The sequence below is a fragment of the Bactrocera dorsalis genome, chromosome 5 (assembly GCF_023373825.1).
Source record: "Bactrocera dorsalis isolate Fly_Bdor chromosome 5, ASM2337382v1, whole genome shotgun sequence".
Lineage (NCBI taxonomy): Eukaryota > Metazoa > Arthropoda > Insecta > Diptera > Tephritidae > Bactrocera > Bactrocera dorsalis.
This window is the reverse complement of record NC_064307.1, coordinates 24667674-24692792: the sequence shown is the minus strand read 5'-3', so window position 1 is coordinate 24692792 and position 25119 is coordinate 24667674. Positions and strand designations below refer to the sequence as shown.

General features: G+C 35.2%; 2 protein-coding genes and 1 long non-coding RNA gene across 6 annotated transcripts in view; 1 reads left to right on the top strand and 2 right to left on the bottom strand.

Moving 5' to 3' along the window:
- Nucleotides 1-443: 443 nt before the first annotated feature.
- On the bottom strand, nucleotides 444-20878 carry LOC105224892 (zinc transporter foi). 3 transcript variants are annotated; one of them, XM_011203129.4, is made up of 7 exons: nucleotides 20152-20878; nucleotides 5947-6862; nucleotides 5526-5862; nucleotides 4834-5003; nucleotides 3971-4763; nucleotides 2395-2663; nucleotides 444-2323 (listed from the first exon to the last, which is right to left on the bottom strand). In XM_011203129.4, the coding sequence occupies exons 2-7, from the start codon at nucleotides 6523-6525 to the stop codon at nucleotides 2162-2164; spliced, it is 2310 nt and encodes a 769-aa protein (XP_011201431.2). In that variant the 5' UTR covers nucleotides 6526-6862; nucleotides 20152-20878; the 3' UTR covers nucleotides 444-2161. The 3 variants fall into 3 exon arrangements, with proteins under 3 accessions (XP_011201431.2, XP_029405502.2, XP_011201432.2); XM_029549642.2 differs by lacking the exon at nucleotides 20152-20878 and adding an exon at nucleotides 11611-11759; XM_011203130.3 differs by lacking the exon at nucleotides 20152-20878 and adding an exon at nucleotides 7091-7124.
- On the top strand, nucleotides 10584-24429 carry LOC125778841 (uncharacterized). The gene is made up of 3 exons (XR_007422978.1): nucleotides 10584-10807; nucleotides 23385-23566; nucleotides 23630-24429. It is a non-coding gene; the product is annotated as an uncharacterized LOC125778841 (long non-coding RNA).
- The window catches only part of LOC105224893 (bumetanide-sensitive sodium-(potassium)-chloride cotransporter), a 35067-nt gene continuing 31964 nt past the window's right edge, over nucleotides 22017-25119 (bottom strand). For both annotated transcript variants that reach the window (XM_049458249.1, XM_049458250.1), the window contains 4 exons: nucleotides 23420-23517; nucleotides 23070-23299; nucleotides 22775-23001; nucleotides 22017-22609 (listed from right to left, as the gene is read on the bottom strand). In XM_049458249.1, coding sequence (XP_049314206.1) covers nucleotides 22365-22609; nucleotides 22775-23001; nucleotides 23070-23299; nucleotides 23420-23517 — 800 coding nt within the window. In that variant the 3' untranslated portion in view covers nucleotides 22017-22364. The remainder of the gene's footprint in view (nucleotides 22610-22774; nucleotides 23002-23069; nucleotides 23300-23419; nucleotides 23518-25119) is intronic.

Sequence of the window (25119 nt, the reverse complement as noted above, 5' to 3'; positions counted from 1 at the left end):
TTTGCCGTGTTTACTAGTTTTAAATGTTATAATATGCATTTACATAAATGTATACATATGTTTGCAAGTATGTATGTATGTATTTAGTTCAATATTATTGCACGAGTAATGCATTTTGCAAATCTACGCTTTTAAAGGTAAACATCACAAATTTTATTCGTTACTTTTCGTTTTTCATTCTTTGAATTTCACAGTTACAGTTAGGAAATCCTTTGCATATTATTATTATTTTTTGTTTTTATTGTTGAAAGTAATTTTTCAAAAGTTTTACTTTGTGAAAAGAAGATTTTAGGTGTTGTGCTTGGAAAAATGTCAATAATAGGTGTGTTCGTAAACAACAAAGTACCACCAACGATCAAACATGTGTTCGTAGGAAAACAAAGTAGAACAACTAATATTTGCTGAAATAATAATAATAAAATTACAAAATAAAACACGTCAAATCTGTAAATTAGGAAATTATAATTAGTTTTTATTAAATATTTTACGCCTAAGTGAGCTGCCATATTGCTTGATTGTATACCAAAATGTTCTTGTGTGTTTTTCGTTCTCTTTAAATATATTAACGTCGCAATATATACGCATCTAGGCTAATTATAATTCAAACTTAACTAACATTATTACAAATACTTAATCAGCAATGAACTGAGAAATGAATTAAGTACAAAATTAATATGACAAAAATGTTTTATACTACAATAAAGTAATTATGACGTGGTGTATGAAGTTTTATAAGAAATGCGTGCGTGCTATTTTCTCTAAACAAAAAAAAAAGAAATTAAATACAAAACTTTAGTATAAAACATTCACAACGCTGATAGCAGTTTTGAAATTTTGTAAAAAAAAATGCAATTTACACTACACTCGCCCACACTACAAAAGTGGGGTTATGTTACTAATTTTTTAGGTGTGTTTATATATATTACTATAATATATGTGTTAAACTTAGGCAGCGTGTACTACGGTATAATATACTATGAGTGTTGTATAACATTGTGTTGTTGTCGTACATATCAACTTATGAAAAAATACAATTAACATTAATGTTTGCATTAAATATATCTATATATAAGTAAGTATGTGTATAGCATGTATACACTTAAATAGCACTGTATGTAGTGGCTACAAGTAATTTTTTTTTGGTTTGTATATTTCTTTTCTGCTCAGCTTATTACAACATTCCATATGCATTACTTTGTAGTTGTATAAAAAAGTATATAAATTGTAAGAAAGTGAATTTCATGCTGCAGCTTATAGTTGAAAAACTTTCAAATTCAATTGCGCGCCTGCATTAAGCTTACGGCAACGCTTAGGACAGACATATGTATATGTAAGTGTGTGTGTAAAAGTGATTTCAACGATTGCAATAATTTCGTGTGCAAATGCAAATACAAAATTTTGCGCTTAGAAAAAAACAATATCCAAAAAATATGTATGTATATATATAATACATAAGTATATAGTATATATCTATTGACATCTACAATTGTATGTGCCCACATATATACATACGTAGATGCATGTATGTAGTTGTTATATATATATAATTATGCATACATAAATAATGCAGCACCATATATTTGTTTGTTTGTTTGTTTTTCTTGTTGTTCGCTTTAGCATATCTTAGTTATAGCGTGAAGAAAAATAGAAAAATATTAAATTCCACAGTTTACATTTCAATTCATTTTACTCAACTACTTTCTCATGCGCTTAAGACTACAGTTATTCACTTGCTTTGATGACATTATCAGCTATAAAAAGTAATAATAATAAAATATGAATCATTTATACCATGTACGACAAAGTGTCGTAGCATAATAATCACTTTCGTGCGAGAAATCTACGCAATTCATTTCAATCCAATTCTAACTCTTCTTCTTCGCTTTATGCGAAAAATGCTCTATGCAATCATTTTGCATAAAAACACTCAGTGCAGCAGGAATATGCGGCATTTAAAGAAATATAATGTGCACGCAACATTTTACGTGCGAGCCGAGCTTAAATATGTGTCAACGAACGTAGTTGCAGAGCTTTTCTCATTCCGCTCTTCGCATTCAATGTGCGGAGTAGCAAATGGTGTAGGCTTTTTCTGGGTGGCTGGTGGGTTATTTCTTTATTTACTATAACATATCTGCTTTCAGCCAATTATAAGTAGACGCCCCTAATGTTTGTGTGTGGCTGTCGTTGTAGTCGAAGAGAAGACGCTTAAGAGATCACCCTCGTATAATGCAATTAGCAGCATTATGGCAACACCAGTGCACATGCCAAGTATTTGCAATAAGAATTGCTCCAGTGTCTTGTGTGCCGACGACAATTCCGGCATCTGTGGAGAAATTATAGCACAAATTATAGCATAGACTAAAAAGCATGTGATGTAACATTTTCATGACTTACCATATCGACAAGTGCTATGTAGATGAAGAGCCCGGCGGCTACAGCGAACATCCATTGCGCTACATTTGGCGATTGTCCAAAAATAATACCGATTATCATGCCTAAAAAGCTGAGCACGCTCGTCAATAAATTGTAATACACTGCTGTTTTTATGGACATGCCCGCTTTGATGAGTATTGCGAAATCGCCCAGTTCGTGTGGCAGTTCGTGACAAAATACAGCTAGCGATGTGGAGAAGCCGCCGGCAATGTTTTCAGCGAAAGCAGCGCCTGTAAGGGGAAGGTGATATACATATCATGGGTAACTTCAATATATACAATTTGTTTCTTAGTTTTGATTATTTATTTAGTTTTTGAAAATGAAATAATTCGTTAATTATACAGCCAAATCAAAGAAAACAAAATAAAACAAATTAAAAAAAAATATTTGGAAAATTATATTTTCTAGATATTTTGTTTATTTCATATTATTTGGTATCTAAGCAGTAAAAAAGATTTTTTTGGTAGGTATATTTAAAAAAAATAGTGCGCTTGTAAAATTATAAAAAAAATTATGTTTATGAATCACAGTAAATAATTTGACGTATAATACAAATATTGAAATTTTTTTCCGTTGGTATTGAAAATAAAAATTAATTCACCCACTCCCCGTAAAGGAAAAAAATGTGCACTTGAATGTTTCACATAAAATTTGAGGTTATGAGAAAAAAGTCTTCTTATTGCTTACAACTTTTCCATTTAACTTTTTTCCATAGAACACAAAACTTTGGCGAAAATCGAGAGAAACCGTTTTTGATTCTTGAAAATTTAACTACCTCCTCCCTTCACTTCTTCCCAACCGACCTGCTATCGCCCATCCCTTTCATTTTTGTTAGTTAATCTTCCTTTTTCGGTGGGTTTCATCCTATTCTAATTTTTCGTTTTCAAAATTATCAATCCTGGTCTAGATAGAATTGGAGTTATTATTAGATAGAATATTTTAAGTATTTTTTGCTTAACCAGAGCAAACGATTTTTTACATTTCGCCTCCCTAAAAAAATATCATTTAACCCAATTTTTTGCAACAAGATGCCACTGTGTGTTATAATTTAATTATAAAGTACAACGAATATTTTATGACCACATTTCACTAAAAATTTTAAATTTTTATTTTGTTTTAGTAATGATCTTATGAATTTATAAACAGCTGTTTGTGTCACCACTATCAAATTTTGCGGCTTTAGTTTGCAAAAATATGAATATTGTGTATTTTTTGAATAAGTATCTGCGATGTTAACATATTTCAGTACAATTTAATTGCTGACATAAGTTTAGAGCAAAAATCTAATAATAATTTAATGAAAGCAACCATGTGTGTGGTAAAAACTGTGCATTCCAGTCAGATTATTAATTTATATGCAAATAAATATATGACAGAAAATGTCAGTGGTGCACAACGCACCCATAAAAATCTAATTAACTTTGAAAAAGGCGTTTGCACTTGCATAAATAACCCTTACGTACTTCATTCCAGGCACATCGCTTGTAAATATATGGAAATTGTGTGTGATAATGATAATGAAAGCGTTTGTACATACCTATTGCCATGCCGTCGGTGAAGTTATGTAAGCCATCACCCATGATAATCATCCAGACAACAGCACTTAACGATTCCGGTGGCGAGTGTACGTGTCCGTGCTTATGACTATGCCCGTGATGCGATGACTCGTGCTCACGTAATATCACAGTTGGAACGGAATCGCTGACTAACGAATGTTCTTTGGCATTGCCATTGGTGGCCACCGTTGGATTGTAGACCAAAGCGTGACTGTGGCCATCACCAGCACCACCACCAACACCACTCATTGAATTGCCATCTAAATCGGTTGAAATCGTATTGCTGTCGGGCAGGTGTATGTGTTGGTGCTGTGGCTGTGCATGCTGATGATCTTGATGATTGTGATGCCACACAGGTATTAGGGATTGCGCCACCGCATCGTTGTCTTCAGCGTCTGCTTTGCCATTACGCTTACGCTCCACATTATTACTAACGCCCATCAGTTCACCCGACAAATCCGAGATATTATTCAGTTTTGAGCCTGGCAAATGCATATCGTTCTTTGTATCCATAGCGATCTCATCATAGCAATAAGGATATGAACTGTACTTGGATTTGCAAAGTTTATCGCCAGCAACTGAGTTGTTCACCGATGAGTCGGGATCACGTACGACTTTGGCGCGCGATTGCTGGGTCGTATCGCTTTTGGCTATACGTTTGCGCCACTCCGAGATCATTGTCAGGCCATGCTCGGTCATGTAGAAGAAAACAATGCCGCTCATGCAGCCGAGACCTTTAAGTATCATATTTTGCTCGCTCTGACCAGCTAAAGACTGAAAGTAGAATTCGTATATTTTTGTCATACAAAGTGAGCAATATTAACAGTTATTGCGGGGTACTTACATGTGGCAGTAAATGCAACAAAGCATCACCAGTCATGGTGCCAACAGCCAGTGCCACCAAATATTGTATAATGTACTTGTAATAGCGCGAATCCATAAAGGGTATGATTGCTACGCCGACAAGTCCCAAAATGCCACAGGCGAAAACGGAGATAAATGCGTATACCCAGACTGAAATGATTTGAGCGAGAGTTAATATAGTTATATGTGCAAGTTTTCAGTCAGAAATTGGGTGTTCAATAAAAGAATTTGGTTGTACGACAATTGAGGTTAGAAACACAGGGAAGCAAAGAGTATATTAAAGTTTATAAACAGAAAACTGATAAATTAAATAATTATAATTAGCTTCTTCGCTCACGTTTGTGATAAACAAATATTATCTTCTAAACGGCTTTTGCTTAAGTTTTAGTAACTCAAAATGATATTGGGGACAAATCTTGGTAAATTTAGTGAGTTTGTCTCAAATGGAACAAAAAACTCTTTCTTTAGTTTAATAGGTATAAATATGGCGAAGAGGTGAGGTTCGGCCGTTCCCACGACAGACGAACGGACTCGGAATTTTTTAGCCGGTCAAGGGCTGTCAACTCGACAGAATTCTGCCGTTACAACAACTGGGTGTAAGAATATTTAAAACACTTGTCTAACCTCACTTTTCATTAAACCAAGCACACTCTAAAACGAGCTTTTACTCACCATAAACCATATCCTCCTTGGCGGAATATTCACTCGCTTCGTTGGCCTCAACATGCTCCAGTATCGAGGGATCTATGCAGCCGGCGCGATCACCAGCCAGTGGTGAAGCCATTTGGTACAACAGTACTGGACACAGATGCAGCATATCCTCTTTGCTAATCGTATAATTTGCCGTGTGTTCATGTAACACTTTAAACTTTGGTTGATTTTGTTGAGCCTGGGCACAATCCGTTGCATCGGATTCATTGCAATGCACGGCACGTTCGACATGCGGGTGTGTGTGTTCAATTAGTTTATGTGGCTGGACATGGTAGACTAGTGCGGCATCGCTAACACACTGCAAAGTGGTTGAGAGAAAGGTGTGGGTGAATATAGGTGGCAAAGAAAAGGTTAAATGGTTAAATACTGGATAAATACTTACGGTGCCATTGCTGGACGCCTCCGCCGCGGGATGCTGTAAACGTTCTTGCTGCTGCTTTTGTTGTTGTGTTGCACCACTTTCGCCTTCTATCAGCTGATTCAAGCCGAGCTTTTTCAGTATGTGCTGAAACTCGTCCACCGTCAATGTGCCATCAGCCTTATGTCCATACTCGACAAATATACGCTGCAGGAATTCCGCTGTGATCTCAGGTTGATGCAAGGTGCTGGTAGTCGTCGTCGACTCCTCACCGTGCGCATGTCCAGCATGGCGTTTTCTTCGATGTGGTTTATTACTATGTATGTGGCTCGTTGTTGTTGTTGTTTCAATGTCAAGTTCATCAGCATCGCCAGCAACATCGTTAACTGCACGTTTGCGTGTGTTGGCAGTCAGCGGGTCCACGCCGAAGCGTAAAGCGTCACGTCGCTCGTGCACGCGCGCATTTAACTGTTGATATTCGAAATGTGGCGGCGGATATGCGGCAGCATTTGCCACATAATCATTTATGACATGCTCCTGGCAGGGTATGCGATCGGCGCACAGTAGGCACACAACGCAAACGGCCATTATGTGGCGTGCCATCGTGTTGTTTTGCTTCGCTTCGCCGCTGCTAATGTGTTTGATAATTTATTATTGCAAAATTAAATGTTTCAGGGAATACGTTTCACAAGCGTAGTGTGAAACACGTCTGCGCACAGCACAGATGTGACTACACTTTTTGTATTGTTGCACCACAAAACACACACACACGCCGGCACACACACTCACGGCCTTCACTTTTCATATATTGGTGTGTGTTTGTTTATGTGTGGGAGAGTTTACAGAGTAGGTATGCTTTTATAATTCGAATTTAACTTAAATTTAAATTGTTTAAAGCAGTGTTTGCCACATTTCGACGCGCATAACCACTTGTTGTTATCTGCAATTGGAAAGAAAAAGTCACGGTATTAATATAAACAAATTTGGTAGTGCAAAAGTGTATTTATTTAAGTAGCTAAGTAATAAAAATAACAAAAAAATTAAAAATTAAAAAAAAAAAAAAACACTAAAGTTCTTTTGTGCTGTTGCGCTTATACGCGTGTCAGCTTCTCAAATCTTTCGCGGCGTATAATCGCATCCCACTTGGGGAGTGTGCTCTCAACACTACCATAAATGAACCGACAACTTTGGTCACTCACTCAGCACTGATTTCCTTATTTAAAGCAATTAATACGAAACCTACACAGCAAACCGGTGATAGTTTTCGGTGCGTGTGTCTGTATGTGCAATTACACTTGAATACTTGTAGTTGCATATATATGTATGTATATGTACTTATAAGTACATTATGTATACCTTAGAACATATGTGCGCTGATTGCTTTTGAGTTATTGCCTTAAACAGACTCTTTTGCCAAGAAGCTTTGATAATAAAAAAAAAATAAATTTATTTGCAATTGTTGGAGTGCAGCTGAACTGCTGCGTAATGCGAAATATATTTTTGTTGACTACGATTGAAGCTTCATAATTTTTTTCTTATTACTAGGCCTAAGCCCGGGTCTCCGTTTGCGTGGTTTTCAGCCAACTCGGTTCAGCCGTTCTTGAGTTATAAATTGTATAACTAACCCACCCCTTCTTTCTTTTATACACACTTATGGAGAAAATAATAGGTCTATACATTTTGTATTTAATAACTTTGTAGTATTTGCAACATATCTAATGTTTTAAAAATCTTTCATTCCGATTTATTTTCTTCTAAAGAAATATCAAAATAATGGTGTCAAATATTTTTTTCTAAATAAAAACAAAAAATCAAGTCATCCTCTATTCGGTTCGTAAACTGCATATCCTCCGTGGATTTACATAAGTTTTCATATTCTATTCTGCATAGATTGAAATAATTTTTGGCAGGTTTCCAATGGGATGGGAGGTTCCCAAAGTTGCTGTGCTTTCCGCCCCAATCGCTCTTTATTTTGAAATGGAAAGGTTGCTAATCTCTTCATAAGGTTTCTCCACAAGTTCTCAATTGGGTTGAGATCAGTCGATTGACTATGCTATTGCATACAGGTCACATTTTTCCGCCCTGAACTACTCAGATATCAACCTCGATGTGCATATGATTTGGTTTGTAAATAACGAATTGTAACAGCTGATTAGATCTGTTCCTTTTCAATGGAGAGATTATTAAAACTGAGACTTGCAAATCGTCTCAAGTCACAAAAATTGTTTTTAATTTAAAATCTCAAACTTAAAGATTTGTAATAGGTATTAAAATTCCGCTGCGATTTGTCGTGAATTCGTGAAAGGGTCCTTTTTTGTCCGGAGAAGTATACGGCGATCATAAATCAACCAGTTTTTCCTGGCTGACCAGATGATGGTTCGGACGTTCTTTGGGTACATAACGAAATAGATTTTCATTTTTTATATGTAAGACTAATTAGGCGTGTTAGGTACTCAAGCTTTCAATAGGTCTGTAAACTAACAACCTCTTACGAGCAGAAAAAGCGTAAATTACTTATTGGGGAGTATTAAAACAAGAAAGATCGTTAACTTCGGCTGCACCGAAGCTATAATACCCTCCACAGTTGCATTTCTTATAGCGAAAAAATATTTATATAAAAAAATCTTCATCTTGATCCTTGCTAAATCTATCTGTAATATTAATAGTTATGTTAGTAGCCGTTTTTGAATCAAAATACTTAATTTGGTCAATTGGCAGTGAGTTCACTGTGCTTTTGTACATTAATTATTATTTATGTTATAGATTGTTTAAAACACAGTCGTTAAGGATCTTATGCCTACATAAATTATGTTTAATTGACCCCCCATTAAATGTTTCTAAGGTTACTGCAAAACTAAAAATATATACATATGTATATAATAGTAAATTTTCTACATATTTGCACGCCCTTAATTGAACGAATTATTGAGGTAGCAGAGAGTCGGCTAACTGATTTTCCAGTTAATTGATCTTTTTTCAATTTGTTATACCCTAAACAAGTTGAGTTTGCCACGAAGTTGGTGCTACATGCAAGAAACTTCGGAGACCTTATAAAATATATAAATTGTGACAAAAAAGCAGCCGGAAATTGTAATTAAGAGAGATCGTTGAAGACATGCCTCGTTCTGGACGACCATCGACCACTTCAACTGATGAAAATATTAAAAAATTGAAGTATATGTTGCTTGAACATCGTCAGGCAGGTGTTAGGAGAGATAGAAAAAGAGCTCGACATCTCTCGCTAGTCCGTTCGCATGATTTTGGTAGATATGTTAGGTACGAAACGCGTTCTTACTCGACTCACCCCGATAAAACTGAAAATTTTCAAAATTTCCAATCCCACATTAATGGAGATTATTATAACTGTCGATGAAATAGGGTATTATGAGTTTGAAATGCAAACAAGTCAACAATCAGCGGAATGGAGGGAAAAAATTAGTCGACACCACGCCAAAACCGCTAAAAAATCAAGATGCTGCTCATTATTTTATCGATGTTCGTGCTTTGGTGCATCATGCATTAGTTCCGATGGGACAGACGGTCAATACGGAGTTCCCCACCCCACTTTATAATAGATCCCCAGCCACTATCCTCCATCAAATGTTTGCCGTTGTTAAAAATAGACCAAACGCCAGTGGTTTCCGAAACTGCGGCCCCTCAGAGATAAACTAAAAATGACACATTTTTCCACATTCTCTATCCACTTTTCCAGTTATCGATAATATTTATCGTCTACGTCAGACAAAAGACAACAGAACGTCATTAGCTGCTAAATTTAGTATAGATATCGGTATATCTACATAATTAAAATATTATCAGGTTAATTGGCTTCAGACGCGATAATGAATCGTGGCAACTCAAAATAGAATCAAGCCCATAATGCATGACTTTGGGTTATTTCATTCACTAACACGAAGGCAAAACCGAATCACGTCATTAGGCTGACTAGTTCATTTATTTTATTTTTGTGTTTTTGTTGTAAAAAATTAAAATATTAGGAATCATCCAGATTAGTTTTTATCATTGAAATTAAAAAATCAAATTAAAAAAAAATCGGGTTTCTACCTCTAAAAAGTTACGAGCTGTACCACCGCCCTTATTAATAAGCCCACATACTGTACACAGTTTATGTAATGCAACAATCATAAGCCGTTACGAATCAAAGTAATACTAATTGATGTGCGGAAGTGATCTTCTATTGACAATCCACTTTTGTTACGAAAAATAAGCCAACTACCGTCTATCAATTCAATAGCAGAGTTTATTTTGTTGACGTCAGGTAATTTTCACAATACAAATGATGATTGGATTAATTGAGGCACTCGAACAAATGATTATAATCACATGCGCTTCATTCGAATAATATTTGTGTCGATAAAAATGAAAAAAAACAGCAAAAAACAGATATAAAAAAACAACAACAAACAAATATGGTAAAGTAAAGTAGCAACGAATATTTTATCAAACAAAGTAACGGTATAATACGAATTACAAGCACTATTATATTACAAAATTAAAATAAACAAATGGCTAACATTTAGCGCCGTTTTCTCAATGTCTGGTTAGCAGCTATCTTTCAGTTTAGTTATGCTTAACTTAACCAAGACTCCTTCTCTCGGTAAAGAACTTTTTTAAAGTAGAACTTAACTGATGTTGCTAACCAGACATTTAGAAAACAGCCCTTAGTCAGTCTCGAAATTAAAAAAAATAAGAATTTCAAGTTTAGATATATTTTTGGTTTGTTGAATAAGTCAACATCAGCGGCAACGAAATTTAAGGTTATCTTGTCGTCATAAAAGACGCGGATCTTCCATTGGACTTACTATTAGGCCCGGAAATTGAAAATAGTCAACTTGATAAAGAACTAAATAGTAAATTAACTCATGTAAGTTTCACTGAGGTGATATATTTTCCTATCATATTCCCCTACTATATAGCCATACGAACTTAACGATCAAAATCAAGTGCTTGTATGGAAAACTTTTTTATTTGGCAAGATATCTTCACTAAATTTGGTACAGCTTACTTTCCAAGGCAACGTTACAAACTCCGAACAAATTACACAGATCGGACCACTATAGCATATAGCTGACGTACGAACAGACCGGTCAAAATCAAGTGCTTGTATGGAAAACTTCTTTATTTGGCAAGATATCTTCACTAAATTTGGTACAGATTATTATCCAAGACAGCGCTTTGATCTCCGAACAAATTGTTCAAATCGGACCACTATATTATATAGTCACCATACAAACTGCCCGATTAAATACAAGAAAAATATTTTTTTATACGCTATTATGCAAAAAGTTATTATATAAATAATATTTTTCTTGTTTTCTATTTCTTACTATTATTTAAATATAAAATATTTTTTTTTTAATTTAAAGTTTTAGTTAAATTCATATTTGGGTTCACGAATAGCAAGTTAAAACAAGAAAATTGTTTAAGATTTTTTCAAAATTTTTTTCGACACTTGTGTAGAGAATACAACCATGTGGCAACACTCTAAAAAATATATATCTTTTAAGAAATTTATAGATTAGTTATGATTCCACAATTTAATGCGACACGCCATAAATCAATGTCTGACGCGGTAGGCGGTGTCGAGCAAGAATTTTAATACTTTTAAATGCATCACGAGACGAGAAAATATTTCATGCAATATTTTTTTATTTTTTTGCGACACACCTTTTGTAAATGCAAATCCCAAATTGTGACGCGAAACGCACGAAAAACGCAGGGGGAAATCAAAACAAAGTGAATGCAGACAGACACCGACACGAAACGAAACATGCGTGCGCTTATTTGCGCGACACCGAACACAGCACAACTGGAGAGTAGAGTCCAAGCCAAAATGCGACGAACCCAAAAAAAAAAAGAAAAAATAAATAAAAAAAGAAAAAAAAAATCAGAGGCATAAAAAGTAAATAAAAATACATCCAAAAGTGTTTAGGCCATAAAATTTGCGCTGCGTTCAAAAACCAGCTGCATTTGTATGTGTATGCATGTAAGCAGGTAGATTTGTATTTACCGCAACAGTTAGTTTAGTATAACCGCTTTTTTGGTTGAACGCGATGGTATTTACAAGCATACATACAGACAAATTTATTTTTAGTTAGATTTCCAGTTTATTGACTAATGCATTTGCATGTCTAACGGTATACATACATATGTACATAGCCATATCTAACTATATAAGCACAAAATCTATTGATAAAACTTGCAAAACATTCGCTGAAATTCGCAAATCGTCGGTGTCGGTGTCGGCGTGGGCGTGCTTATGGAAATGCGTGTTTGCGGTTAAATCATATACATATATGTATCTATATAAATACATATAAACCGAAGCATACCATAAGGCGCACGAACTCAAGGATGCCCGCCAAAGTCAACCGCCAACACAAAACTTTCATAAACAATGCTTAAATATTTACAAAATAACAACAACAACAACAACAACAACAACAACGACGAAACCACGACCATGAATGTGTTGCAGCATTTTCATGAACGAAACCGGCAAACTTTGTTAGAAATTATCGACATAATAACCAAGAACACGCGCGTACCAAGCGACCGCTTGTGTAAGGTGGCAATTAATAGACAGTTTAATACACAAAAACAACAAATGCAAACATATACTACGAATGTTATGCAAAGAACGTTTATTTGTACGAAAAAGTAAAAGCAGTTCATACCTAACGGTTCATTGCCGAAGACATTAGCCGGAGTCTAACTAGTATTTACACGAACTTCTGATTTGTGCAAGGTCGTTTTACCCACCCACCCACACACACATACACAAACCCATCCATACTTGCTGGCTTTTGTGAGGCAAGGTCAAGGCTTAATGGGAAATCCCACGGTCGAAAAGTCATCGAAACAAAGTTAACAAAGTTTTCTTAGCACCAAAATATTGACTACCGAAAGGCGCCCAAATAAGGTTCACTTGATGACCAATCATTATTTTTTGGCGAACGGAAATGAAAATCGAATAACTGTCTGTGGCAACAATTAAAATGAATTTATTAAAGTATATTCATACAAACATATATATTTACATACATACACTCTGTCTGTAGCTAAAGCGGTGTTTTATTGAGTTTATGCGACAATTTCGTACTGGTTTATTGACACTGGCTGGAAATTGTTGCCTACATGACCAAAGCATGGTATGTACATATACAGCAGCGAGCAAAATTATAGCATCTAACATATTTATAAAATATCTCACTATGGTATCTCCGGTATTTTTATCGGTATTTCAGATCGGCCCACTATAGCATATAGCTATCAAACAAACTGAACGATCAAAATCAAGAAACAGATCTTTTTATGCTATAAGAAATGCACCTTTGAAAAGTTTTGGGTCAAATTTAACTCACTACTGTTTGAGCTATCTATAACCTGAAATCATTACATCACCTTTATGCCGCTATGTCTGAATTTGGTATCCCCCGAAAAACTAAAACGCCTGTGTAAGCTGACGTTGAGCAATACCAAAAGCTCCGTCCGGATCGGGAAGGACCTCTCCGAGCTGTTCGATACCAAACGAGGTATAAGACAAGGCGAGTACCTGTCGAGCGACTTCTTCAAACCACTCTTATCCGATGATATTGATATCATTGCCCTCAACAAACGAGGAAGCGAAGCAAATGGGACTGGTAGTGAACGAGGGCAGGACGATATCTCCTATCAGCGAATTAAGAGACAACGGCTACGCTGCTAAGGACTTGTCCCCCGAATGGACGAAAACACTCAAGCTCTAAAAGTATTCGACGTAGTACCCACGTACGAACCACCTGGGAAAGTAGAGGAAAACCTTCACTCCGTTGGAAATACCAGGTGGAGAAGGACCTGGCTTTGGTCGAAACCTCCGATTGGCGCCAAACAGCGAAAAGGAAGAACAACTGACGCGCTGTTGTAAACTGGGGTATAACCGCGTAAGAGGTGTCCGCCCCAATAAAGAAGAAGAAGAGGATTATCGTTTCCTATAAAGTCAGTTCTATCGTAAATATCGAAACCTAAGTGGACCCGAGTTTTTCTTCAGGTAAGGATAGTCAACTCGTCAGTAAAATTACCAATTTTACTAACAAAGCTTCATTTGCCAATATCAGTTTCGGTGCAGTGACAGATCAATATCACTGTCAAAATAGTTGACAGTCAAGATAGTTCACAGTCAAGATAGTTCAGTATCAATATACTATAAGTAAATATAAATTTGTTACAGCCTCAACAGCAGCGTCGCGAGTTTTAATCATGTCGGCAAAATACTTTTATGTGGTTCACCAACGAACTAGAGCTTTTCTACAAGTACTAATAATTAGTAATAATATTGCGGAAGTGATTTGTTGACGCACAAACATATTGATATCGGAGAAAGCTCTGGTCCAAAATAACAGGAAAAGCTTAATTTATATAGCTTAATTATACGATTGTGCGGTGACGGTTCAGTAATAGCCGATTCAGTAACTGTGACAATGCAAATGTCAAAACTCTCGCGGGCAGTGACGTTTTTTTGACACCTCTGAAGCGTCAAAGTTATTTTTAAAATTGCCGACATAATATTTTTGCATTTCAGTCATGAAGCGACAATATTTAAATGTGAGGAAGAGCCTTACTGATCGATACTGTTTGATTGACACCGACAGCTGTGTGTAAACTGACCTTAACAGTTATCACAAATATGAAACTTGAGGTAGCAGGCTGACGAGCTGAGTTGTCTAACCTCAAAATCTTAAAAAAATTGTGTATGATTGAAATATAGATATGAATGTCACTGCCACAAACATAATGCAGCAATAAAAAAAGCTATAATACATCTGTTAAGCATAAACAAATAGGAAGTTAAATACAGTGTTCGTCCAACTTATGATCCCAGTCAGGCATTTGTAGTGTGGAAACAAGTAAAATTTTATCTCTAAACGCTGAACAGTTAAAAAGAAACGACGGAGACAATATAAAGTGAATAAGTAAATGAAGAGCTAAGACTATTTAGCCATGTCCGAGAGTTTTTGAGATATCGATATGAAATTTTGCAAAAATCATTTTCTTACCGCGAAATTGCTCATTTGTCGGAATCCCCTCAATCGGGAATATCGATCCAAATTAAGTGAATGTTATTATAGCTTCAGTCGAAATTAACGTTTTTTCTTGGTTTTCAGCTTTTTGTCATCTACGTCAGTTATAAACCTTTCATAGTGCTAATATTTTGCTCTTAACTGTATTTATAATATATGCACTATAAAAATTACACTGAAACAACAAGTAAGTTATCAATCAGTAAGTCAATACGGTCGAATTCCTCATTCGAGTTGATTGCTTAGTTGGTCAAGTGCAATTGACTGTCCCCTTTTGATGTAATCAAATTCATTTAAAATTCTATACGCACGATTGAATGAAATCAAAATTAAAATATAACAGCAATACACTAACGGGCACATTTAAATGCAAACAGCGTACTGTTTACATACATACATATATGTATATAATATAAAAAAGTTATTATTAATCATATGCACATCTATGTAGGCATATATTTAGTTTAGAAGTACATATATTGTTCCGTTTGTCTGTATACATCCCAATAAGTGCCTCTGTTTTAGAGTTTTAGAGATATCGAACGGAAATTTTGAGCACGTTTTTTTTCTCTCTTGCTGCCTCTTTGGCATATAGCAGCTATACAAACTGACAGTTCAAAATCAAGAAAAAGATATTTTTATACCTTTTTATGACTGATTTTGGTAGATTTTTTTGGGTATGAAACGCGTTCTTTCTCGACTCGTTCCGATAAAGCTGAATTCTTTTAGAAAAGAGTACCGCAAACAGGTTTGTACCTGCTTGATCGTGCGAACTTTGTTTCCACATTCATGGAGAGCATTATAACTGCAGATGACACATGGGTTTTTGAGTCCCAAAGTAGGGAAAAACGAGCCGAAACCAGAAAACTACGCCAAAACCGCTCAACAATTAAGCTGATGCTCATTGTTTTTTTCGATATTCGTGGTTTGGTGTATCATGAATAAACAACGAGTTCTATTTGGTATTGAGGCATTTGCGTGAAAACATCCATCGAAAACGGCCGGAATTGTCGAGCCACGATTGGGACCGAATTTAAAGCAATGAATACCATCGATCAACCACCAATCATCACCAGATTTGGCTCCGTGTGATTTTTTTTGTTCTCCAAAACTGAAACTGCCGTTCCGTGAAACCCTTTTTTCAGTCGATCGAAGACATAAAACAAAATTCGCCGAAGCGGTTGAAGGCCATCCCAAAAAGTTGTCATGAAAAGTGTTTCGAGAACTGGAAAACTCGTTGCCATAAGTGTGTTACATCTGAAGGCGACAAAATAAATATTGATCAATAATTCAATATTTCACGTTTTATTTACAATTTCCGCACAATGTATGTATATTAGCCTCATATATCATTGAAAGCTGAACATCAGTCGTCAGCTGTCTTCAAGTGCAATAAACCACATTTTAAACAAATTTAACTTGCTTTTGAGCAAACCTCAGCATGTTGAAACTTATTTGCATACATACATATATGTATACTCTCATGTATTCGTACACAAACATGTGCGTTTATGTAATACTCCGAATTCTGTAATTAAAGAAAGCCGCTTTCATATCATTTTAATCTACCTCCTAACAAGTTTATTTGATTTCTTTCTTTGTAATCAAAAACGCTCAAAAATGCAAAATGCTATTGACCCAAGCTTTAGCATATGGTTTTACAAGTATATAAGTCTACAGTTTCGTTCGCAAAAATAAGAATTTTAAACTATTGAAAACTTTTGAAGAATGTTCTGAACATTTTTACTGGGCTTGACTAAAAAAAGTCGGGTCTACGCACAGAAGATAAGGATTACGTATGTTTCAGCCGACCTTCTTAGACATATTTGTCTGCCGATGATCGAGGGAATATTTTTTTAGCCACTCTGAAATGTAAATTTTTTTTTACAAAAAAATATTTTTATTATTTCCTTGGATGCACACTATTTGTTATTTTTTAATTAAATATGTATATTCATTGTAAAAAATTATAAAAAATCGCATTTATTTGACTTGAAGATGGATATAACCCCCAAACACCCCACACAAAACGAAATTCTCTTGAAATATGCTTAATATTGACGTAACATAAAGTTACAATAAATATTTCTCGGAAATACAACTGATAAGCTTATCAATTAAAAGTTATGAAAATTTGGCAAAAACAAATACACACAAAAAGAATTTCACACCGATAACAGTGTTATAATTCAACGGAAATGAACTCACTGGTAATTTTTCGAACATAACTGTAGATATGCATATGCTAGCATCAGCAAATACAATACAGAAGCTAACAAATATAAAAGCATACATACGTATATGTATGTATATTTGTATACTAAAACTTTTTGCACGGCTCAAAATTTTCGTCGAAATCAGAGCCGGTATTGGTATTTAATGCTCAGTTTGCGGCTCAATGTGTATATTGTGGTTTGTTATTTTGCACAGTGTATGATTACACGCGCAATTTGAACCTTGTGATAAATTACATTTTTATAATTTTAGTAAGCGAAATTTAATTTAAACAAAAACACATTTAAACACGTTTCACGTTTCGTGGAAAGCCGCCGATTTTTGTGTTGGTCATCAATTTTAAAAGCGATTATTATCATATTAAAAATTTTGCAACAATATTAAAATTTTTCTTATATAAAATTAATAAATATGTTGTTTTAACGATGTAAGTCACTTTCACTTCATATAATCACTGTCACTAACTGCAAACAACTCATTCCGAAAAAAAATATATATAGTATATAGACTTTCCCAATGAGCCAAATATTACAAGCTAAAAACAGCGCTTTTCGGTTATAAAACTTTAAATAATTATTTTTTTAAGGGTTTTAGAAACAAAAAGCTGCTAAATTTTGTTCAGTCCAATTTTATTATTTAGCTTTTAGCGTTAATGCGCAAATGTATATCTGAACCGTTCCGCTAATTTGAGCTCAAATGTCATTAAAATGTAATTTTGTTCGTAAATAACGACCGTAGTTGACGAATTGAGCGCGTGACTATCATTGTTGAAATGAGGACTAGAAAATATCAATCATTTTGGTAAAACACTGACAGCCAAAACCACTTGACAGTCTAAATTCTAAGCCCCTGTCGGTATTTCCCACATGGAGATGTTCCATCTACATTATCTATTTGTTAAATTTATTTGACAAAATAATAATAATAAAGATAATAATTATAAAAAAATTGTAGGTTTTAATGCATAATTATATACATTTGTATGTATGTAGTGGTAAAAATTCTAATTTATGAGTTATAGCACATTTTCAGGTTTTTATCTGAAATGCTACATTGAAACAAAATTTAGCAAACAAAGGCTGATAACTCGCTACTCATGAACTATTTCATCACACTCATTATATGCACAAAGTAAGCTTTTTACTACAAGATAGCACACATTTTCAGGTTGATAACTTTGCAAGTTATAAGCTGTGTCATAGACACGTGGCTATTTACAAATCTGTTGTCTAGTCAAATCACATGATGAAAAATGTAAAACGTTAGAATATACAGTTATGTTCAAAGTAGTAATAGTGAAAAATAAAAACTGTAGATATTTTTATATAGTTGATATGTTTGCAAACGAAACAGTAAGCATAGTAAATATACATAATAGATATTAGAAAAATAGACGATTTTTTTTCAATTTAAAATATTTAGTAGGTAAAGGAAAATATTGCACCAACGAGAAACGTAATCTCATTGAAAAATTATGAAATGAAGGAAAATTTTATTCGGAAATTATTATTTTGAACACACGTATGTACATCTTACGTACATGAATAAATTTACTACTACTTTATTAATAGAAAAGCAAATACGTTGTTATTTAAATGTCTATAATGTTGGAGGTAATAACTGGACTTGCTACTAAAATTAATACTTGAAAATTAAATTAAATTTGATTGACTTATCTGGTATAACAAAAAATATTTATATATGTAAATTTACATTTTCCATTTCAACAAACAAATCTAAAAAATTTCATTGATTTGTAGGTCACACCTAATATTTATATTGCTGATTTTGCCTTCAATCAAAATATGTAAATATGTGCATACGTATACCTCATTATCTGTAGGTGTATGCTAAATGTAAATCATATTTCAGTGCATTAATCCACGTAATAAAATTCTTTATCACTTACTACCGATAACATTAGCTCATTAGACTGAAATTCAAACGTTTCTTATCGCCGCATACTTAAATTAATTTGGCAACAATTTACTTGATATGTGCCAACCAACATATTATTTTTCTATACATATGGCTATGAGCATTTATGATTTTACAATTTGCCTTTGAATCGGCTATATGTAAGTAACTATAGGTATGTATTCCTGTTGCATGCGTAACATCCGTCCTCCAAACTTTGCCGAGATTTATTTATAGTTTTATGAAACATTTTCGGCAACATGCAATCACCACTAGCACGTTTGCCCGCACTCCCCGGATGTCGGCCAAATCAATCTTTAAAAATAGTACATTCATATGTATGAACATTGTAATGTCCACATGGTTTTATTAATCACAAAAATGCGCTAAATTGCCAGCTTTAATGAGAGGCAATGAGAAATACTTGTATTTATAAAATTGGAATCAATTAGAAAAATATATATTTGCCAATGATGAATATTGTCCTACGTTCAAACTTCTTAATATAGATATTTTAATTATGGCATGCTATTAATATGCAATGTTTGTTCAGTTATTTTCGTGTGGTCCAGTATTCAAATATTTATTTAGTTTGTTTACTTTTTAATTTTGTTAAGTACACATTTTATAAAAGGAAAAAAAAATACGCTACGTTCAGGGTATGGAAACCAATTGTCCAAAATGTCAAAATGTGCATATACACGTATATGGTATATGTAATCGTTAATTGCTGTTGTTGTATAATAATATTATTTTTTGCTACAAATTAAATAGCACTTTCACTTGAGATCTAAAGAAAATTTAGGATTAAGTAAACTTTTTTTAATCTGATATTATGACATTGCCATAAACCGGCATTTATTTATGGTGGTACACATTGTTTCATTTCCATGTGGGAAGTAACACTAATTGGCGAGAAATACATATATTAGTTTTAACTGCATAATATTAATAATAAAGTTACATTACACTTTAGGGAGCAGAAATAAATCATTACCTTTGATCACTAGTCAGTAATACCACGCATCAATTGTAACTATTCCCAAATCGAAGCTGGTTCAGATTTTCTACTTACACAAGGATCCTTGTCGAATACTTGACAATGGAAACGCAGAAACACCTGCCCGTTGGTTTTTACAACAATTAATGCTGCTTGACAAATAAACTTGGAAGAAAAACTTGTTACACGTAGTATTCACTTTGTGCTTATTACTTTAGGCTAATCTGATTTGGCGTCCGCTTTCCTGCACACAATGCGCCGTGCACTCCTTTTATAGTTTTGCCTACGTTTCCAACTCATTAATGCCGATTGCGATTTGTCATTTTTGAAATGCGAAAGTGCGAATTTATAGATTACACTTTTATCAATAATAGCATAAACACACGCGCAATATTCAACCAACAATAGAAGAAACTGAAGTTTACATATGAACCGGATTATTATTACTAAAATTGCAGAATTAAATATTTTGCCACTATTCTGCACACTACAGGGTCCACTTATCCAATAGAGTTGCCTATTGCATAAACCAAGGGTCTACTATTTGCTTATTTAATATAATATGTCCCTTGAGTTCGTCCAACCAAATTAACAACTAATATTAAATAAAATAGTCGAGCATGTGGTTTTAAAATTACTAGCACACTTCAAAAATTATACTTCTTCAAATTTTAGTAATTAATTTATTTAAGCGATAACGTAATACAACACTGCTGCGTGACGACTCTATGGGCAATGAACGGAACCACGAGTGGACTCGTGGGCAAATTGTATGTGCGAATGAAATGGCGACATTACACATGGAATGGTTTGTGTATATGCTGAGTCATTGATTTGCTCATGATTGGATTGGTTATTTGCTTGACAAGTGACACAGGGTGCCTTGGAGATGTTCTAGAAATTTTCATGCGTACTGTACGCAATTTAAATGTTGCAAATTCACGTTATGGGTGAAAAGTTGGTAGGCAAGTGCTTTCATTATAAATATAAATACGCGAGATTATAATTAATGTAACTTGTTTAATAATATCTGAAGAATTATTGATAAAACAATTCATTGTAAATAAAATGTGTATATGACTTGGTGGTATATAACCTCACATGGTGAAATTCAGTAATTCTCGACAACTTCTTCACCACGACGGTCCGCACGACGTAAACATAACGGATCCGGATTTCAATCCATTGAAGAACGGTCAACTCATCAGAGTTAAAAAAAAAATTGTGAAATATACCGCTATAAAAACAACAACACTCTTCTCACATCCAAGCGCTTGCTAAAGCTCGTACGACAAACTCTGCATTAGAGATACAAATCTTTGGTATCCAGGGGGTACTACATCTGGCAATAATAACACCTTGCTCGCCACATTTATAGTAATCAACAGGTTTGGAGTGTGTTTCTCCAAATATGTATACTAATCGATCTTTTACTTATCGATGAAAAGAAAAGCTTGATGTTGTTGGAATAGCTTAGGGACGGCACAAGTTTCGACCGGAAACTGTTTTCCGTTCCCACGACAGTCGGGTCTACGTAACCGGGATGGACCCGAACCTTTTATTCGGTCAAGGACTGTCAATTAGGCAGAACTCTGCCTAACCAACAACAACATTCGTAACTGTTTGACTTGTCTTATTAACTGTCAAAACATGACCTTTTCAGTATTTCAGAAGAACGAAAGGTTATGAAAAGATCACTACCATAACAACAATAACATTTGTACAAACATCTGGGTAATCGAGTTTCCTGGAACTTACTCTCTTGGTAATGCCTTAACAATTATTGTTAATACCTATAGTGATTACCTACTGCAACAAAAGTTCTTGAAATATACATACATACATATACTATATGAACATAATTGTGTGTTTCGTGCTTTAATATATCGTTTTAATCTGTTTTCAAAAAAATTTTACAATTCTTACGACAATGTACATAATAATTAATATAATTAATTTCATTTTTACATTAGCGAGTGGCTTAAAAAGGTCATATTAAAATAAAATTAAATAAATAAAATATATTAAACAAAAGAACAGTGAAAACAATTGATGAAAGTTGATTTTTTTTGTGCTTGTGCACACAGCACTTACAAAGTGACATTGTACTTATACATTTAACTATATGTATATATATACATAAATCAATACACACACATACAATTTGCACATGTATGTATGTATGCATGAGTTGGTTCAGGTGCGATTTTCTACGAGTAAAAGGTTAAAACGCTTGTTTGATTGCCGCGCACGAACAGGAATGGCGGCATGTCACGACTCAAACTCTCCAGCCACGCCATATATAACGGTGCCGAGACAATATTCTTGCGGGGCATCGGTAACGTCATCACGACCAGATCGGATTTCATAGATTGTTCGTGTAAATATTCACGCAGACGCAGGTAACGATTGGTTTTGTCTTGTACGGCCATTAAATCATCTTCGGTGATAATTGCTGCAAAAAGTTTGAGAGAAATAAATATTTATTGGAAAATTTAATTAATGTCTTCGACTTAATAATAATAAAAATAAACTCTCTAATGAAGCGAATTGACAAATTAAACCCAGTTATTTACACACATAAATAGAATTTCGATATACAACCTGAAACTTTACTTACATTCATCATCGGCCGCCACGTTTGAAGGCCCATTATCCTTGTCACCACTCACAACGAAGTCCTTAATAAGCTCATTAAAGAAAGCTGTTGTTGTTTCTTGCGGTTTCTTGGTTATGTCCGGTATCAGCGTCAAATCTGAGTAATCGATACGGAATTTCGATAATAGACTAGCCATCGAACGCTGTTCAAATTCCAATTCTGCCTTTTTGTTCGCCAAAGCATATACTCTGTAAAATACAGTCAATAAAGTTAAAAAAGAAATATTTAAAAATAATCCCACAATTATATTACACACCTCAATTTGCACGATTGCCATGTGCGTCGTGTGCTGATTATGTACGGTAAAAGTAGGGTTAGACCACCATCGTCGTAGAGCCACCAAACGTCGATTACGGCATGACTGCGCTTGCGCGTGAACTGAGACAGCTCCATTAATATTTCTTTAGGTAATTCGGCGCCACCAGGACCCTTATATAGCGAAGCGGGATCATTGTGCTTCAGCTTAGACTTGCGTAGGGAATTGGTCTAAAAATTGTAATTTTTGCTTAGAAATACTTGGTCGAAATTTGTGTTACATAACATAATTAAGAAATATTTTTTTTTGTTGTAGATATTTTAAACATCTGTTGCCATGTTTACACTCACCAAGAGTTGTGGTGCCTTTGGATCCACTGGGTCGGGCAAGCCGGAGACTTCTTTAACTTGTGTGCCTGCCATGAAAGATAAATCGCTGGTGCTGGATGCTAGTTTTAGAAAGAAAATTAGTAAAATCATTACGCCAGACATAAATACGTATGGATTATTAATTAATATTTTAAAATTACAATTTTTATTTTAAATTAGAAATATCTGAAGTGCCCTAAGCCGACTTGCACTGAAGCAGACATCGACATCGGTTGCAAGGTGGTCTCACGCTGATCACTCTACGGTGGAAGCAGCATGTTAACCTGACATTGGCGACTAAAGCACTTATGCTGTGAAATCGGCTGGCTAGAAAATTCTGGGGGCTGCAAGACAGGGATCATTAGGTGGTCGTACACCATGATCGTGTGACCGATAATCACATATGGGGCGATGGCCGGGGCCTCAAAAGCTCCGTAGACTTCGGTAGGGCTCCAACTATCGAAGCTGTAATGACTCGCATGTATTTGAATTTCGGGAGCAATGCTCACATCTCCGGCGGCGGCACTTGAAGTCATACTTGAGCTCACACCAATTCATCTAGTAATCGGTCAGACATCCAAACATACACTGCTACAAATGAGAGCAAAAGGGTGTGACACAGTTAAGGCAATCTCGTCCCAGCGGATGAAAGAGTTGAGTAGTACAATATCGTTGGCTCTCCTCCCAAGGGACAGCATTACCAAAAATGTTGACTTCACCAAGAAGTTCCTTTAGCAGCAAGGCTGAATGGATGGCAGGGATGGAATGATTCCACTCTCGAGCTACTGCTTAGGTATCGTACAATCAAGTGGTACACTGACGGCTTGAAAATGTCGGAGGTAATCGATACAGGAGTCGCAGGACCACGCACCAAACTCTCCATCCCTATGTGAAAATTTTCAAGCATTTTACATGCAAAAGTCCTTGTCATAAGTCGGTGTTTAGGGATAAACTATCTCAACGAACATATAACCATAGGAGATCAAATCGCTATCTGGTTAATAGCCTAGCGGAACGTAACGAGGTGCACTTCATCTGGGTGTCCGGTCACAAAGGTATAGAGGGAACGAATTGGCTGATGAGCTCGTCTACTCCGCAGCATCTAGTACCATGAACCCTGAACCCCTCACTGGGGTCGGTCTCCAGACCATAAAGGAGCTTCTACGCAAGGAAAAAGGAGTAGGTTGAGGGAGGTATTGGCAACAACTACATACATGGCATGCGGCATGCCAAATTACTCAGCAGGTTTAAATATCGAATCAGCCTCCCTAGAGCTAAACTCTGATCACTGGTCGCATTTTACACTGCCCACTGCAAGCTGAAAAAGCACTTACACAACATTGGCATAGCTTTTTGCGTAAATTGCCGGTTCTGCAACAGAGAGCCTGAAACACCAGGACATCTGCTAATTGAGGAGAATATTGGACTTTATCGATATGCTGTGGCTAGGTGAGTCTTTGTGATTTAGGAGAGGGCAAAATAGACTTAATGTCGTTTATCAATCAATCGGTTCCACCAAGCTACGATACCCTTCATAAATAAAAAAAATTCCATGCGAAATTTTTGTCTTCAGTTTGTATGGCAGCTATAAGTTATAGTGATCCGACCTGAACAATGCATTGAGAAATTGTAACCTTCCTAGTTCGTGGGTATGCTTAAATATGAACACATACTCTCGCGGT

What these genes read in the sequence shown, in the direction of transcription:
- LOC105224892 (XM_011203129.4), bottom strand. Translation starts at nt 6,525, where the DNA reads ATGGCACGCCACATAATGGCCGTTTGCGTTGTGTGCCTACTGTGCGCC. An exon ending in TGTTGCATTTACTGCCACAT is followed by an intron (nt 4,764 to 4,833) that starts GTAAGTACCCCG and finishes TTCTACTTTCAG; the next exon opens with TCTTTAGCTGGTCAGAGCGA. An exon ending in ACATAGCACTTGTCGATATG is followed by an intron (nt 2,324 to 2,394) that starts GTAAGTCATGAA and finishes ATTTCTCCACAG; the next exon opens with ATGCCGGAATTGTCGTCGGC.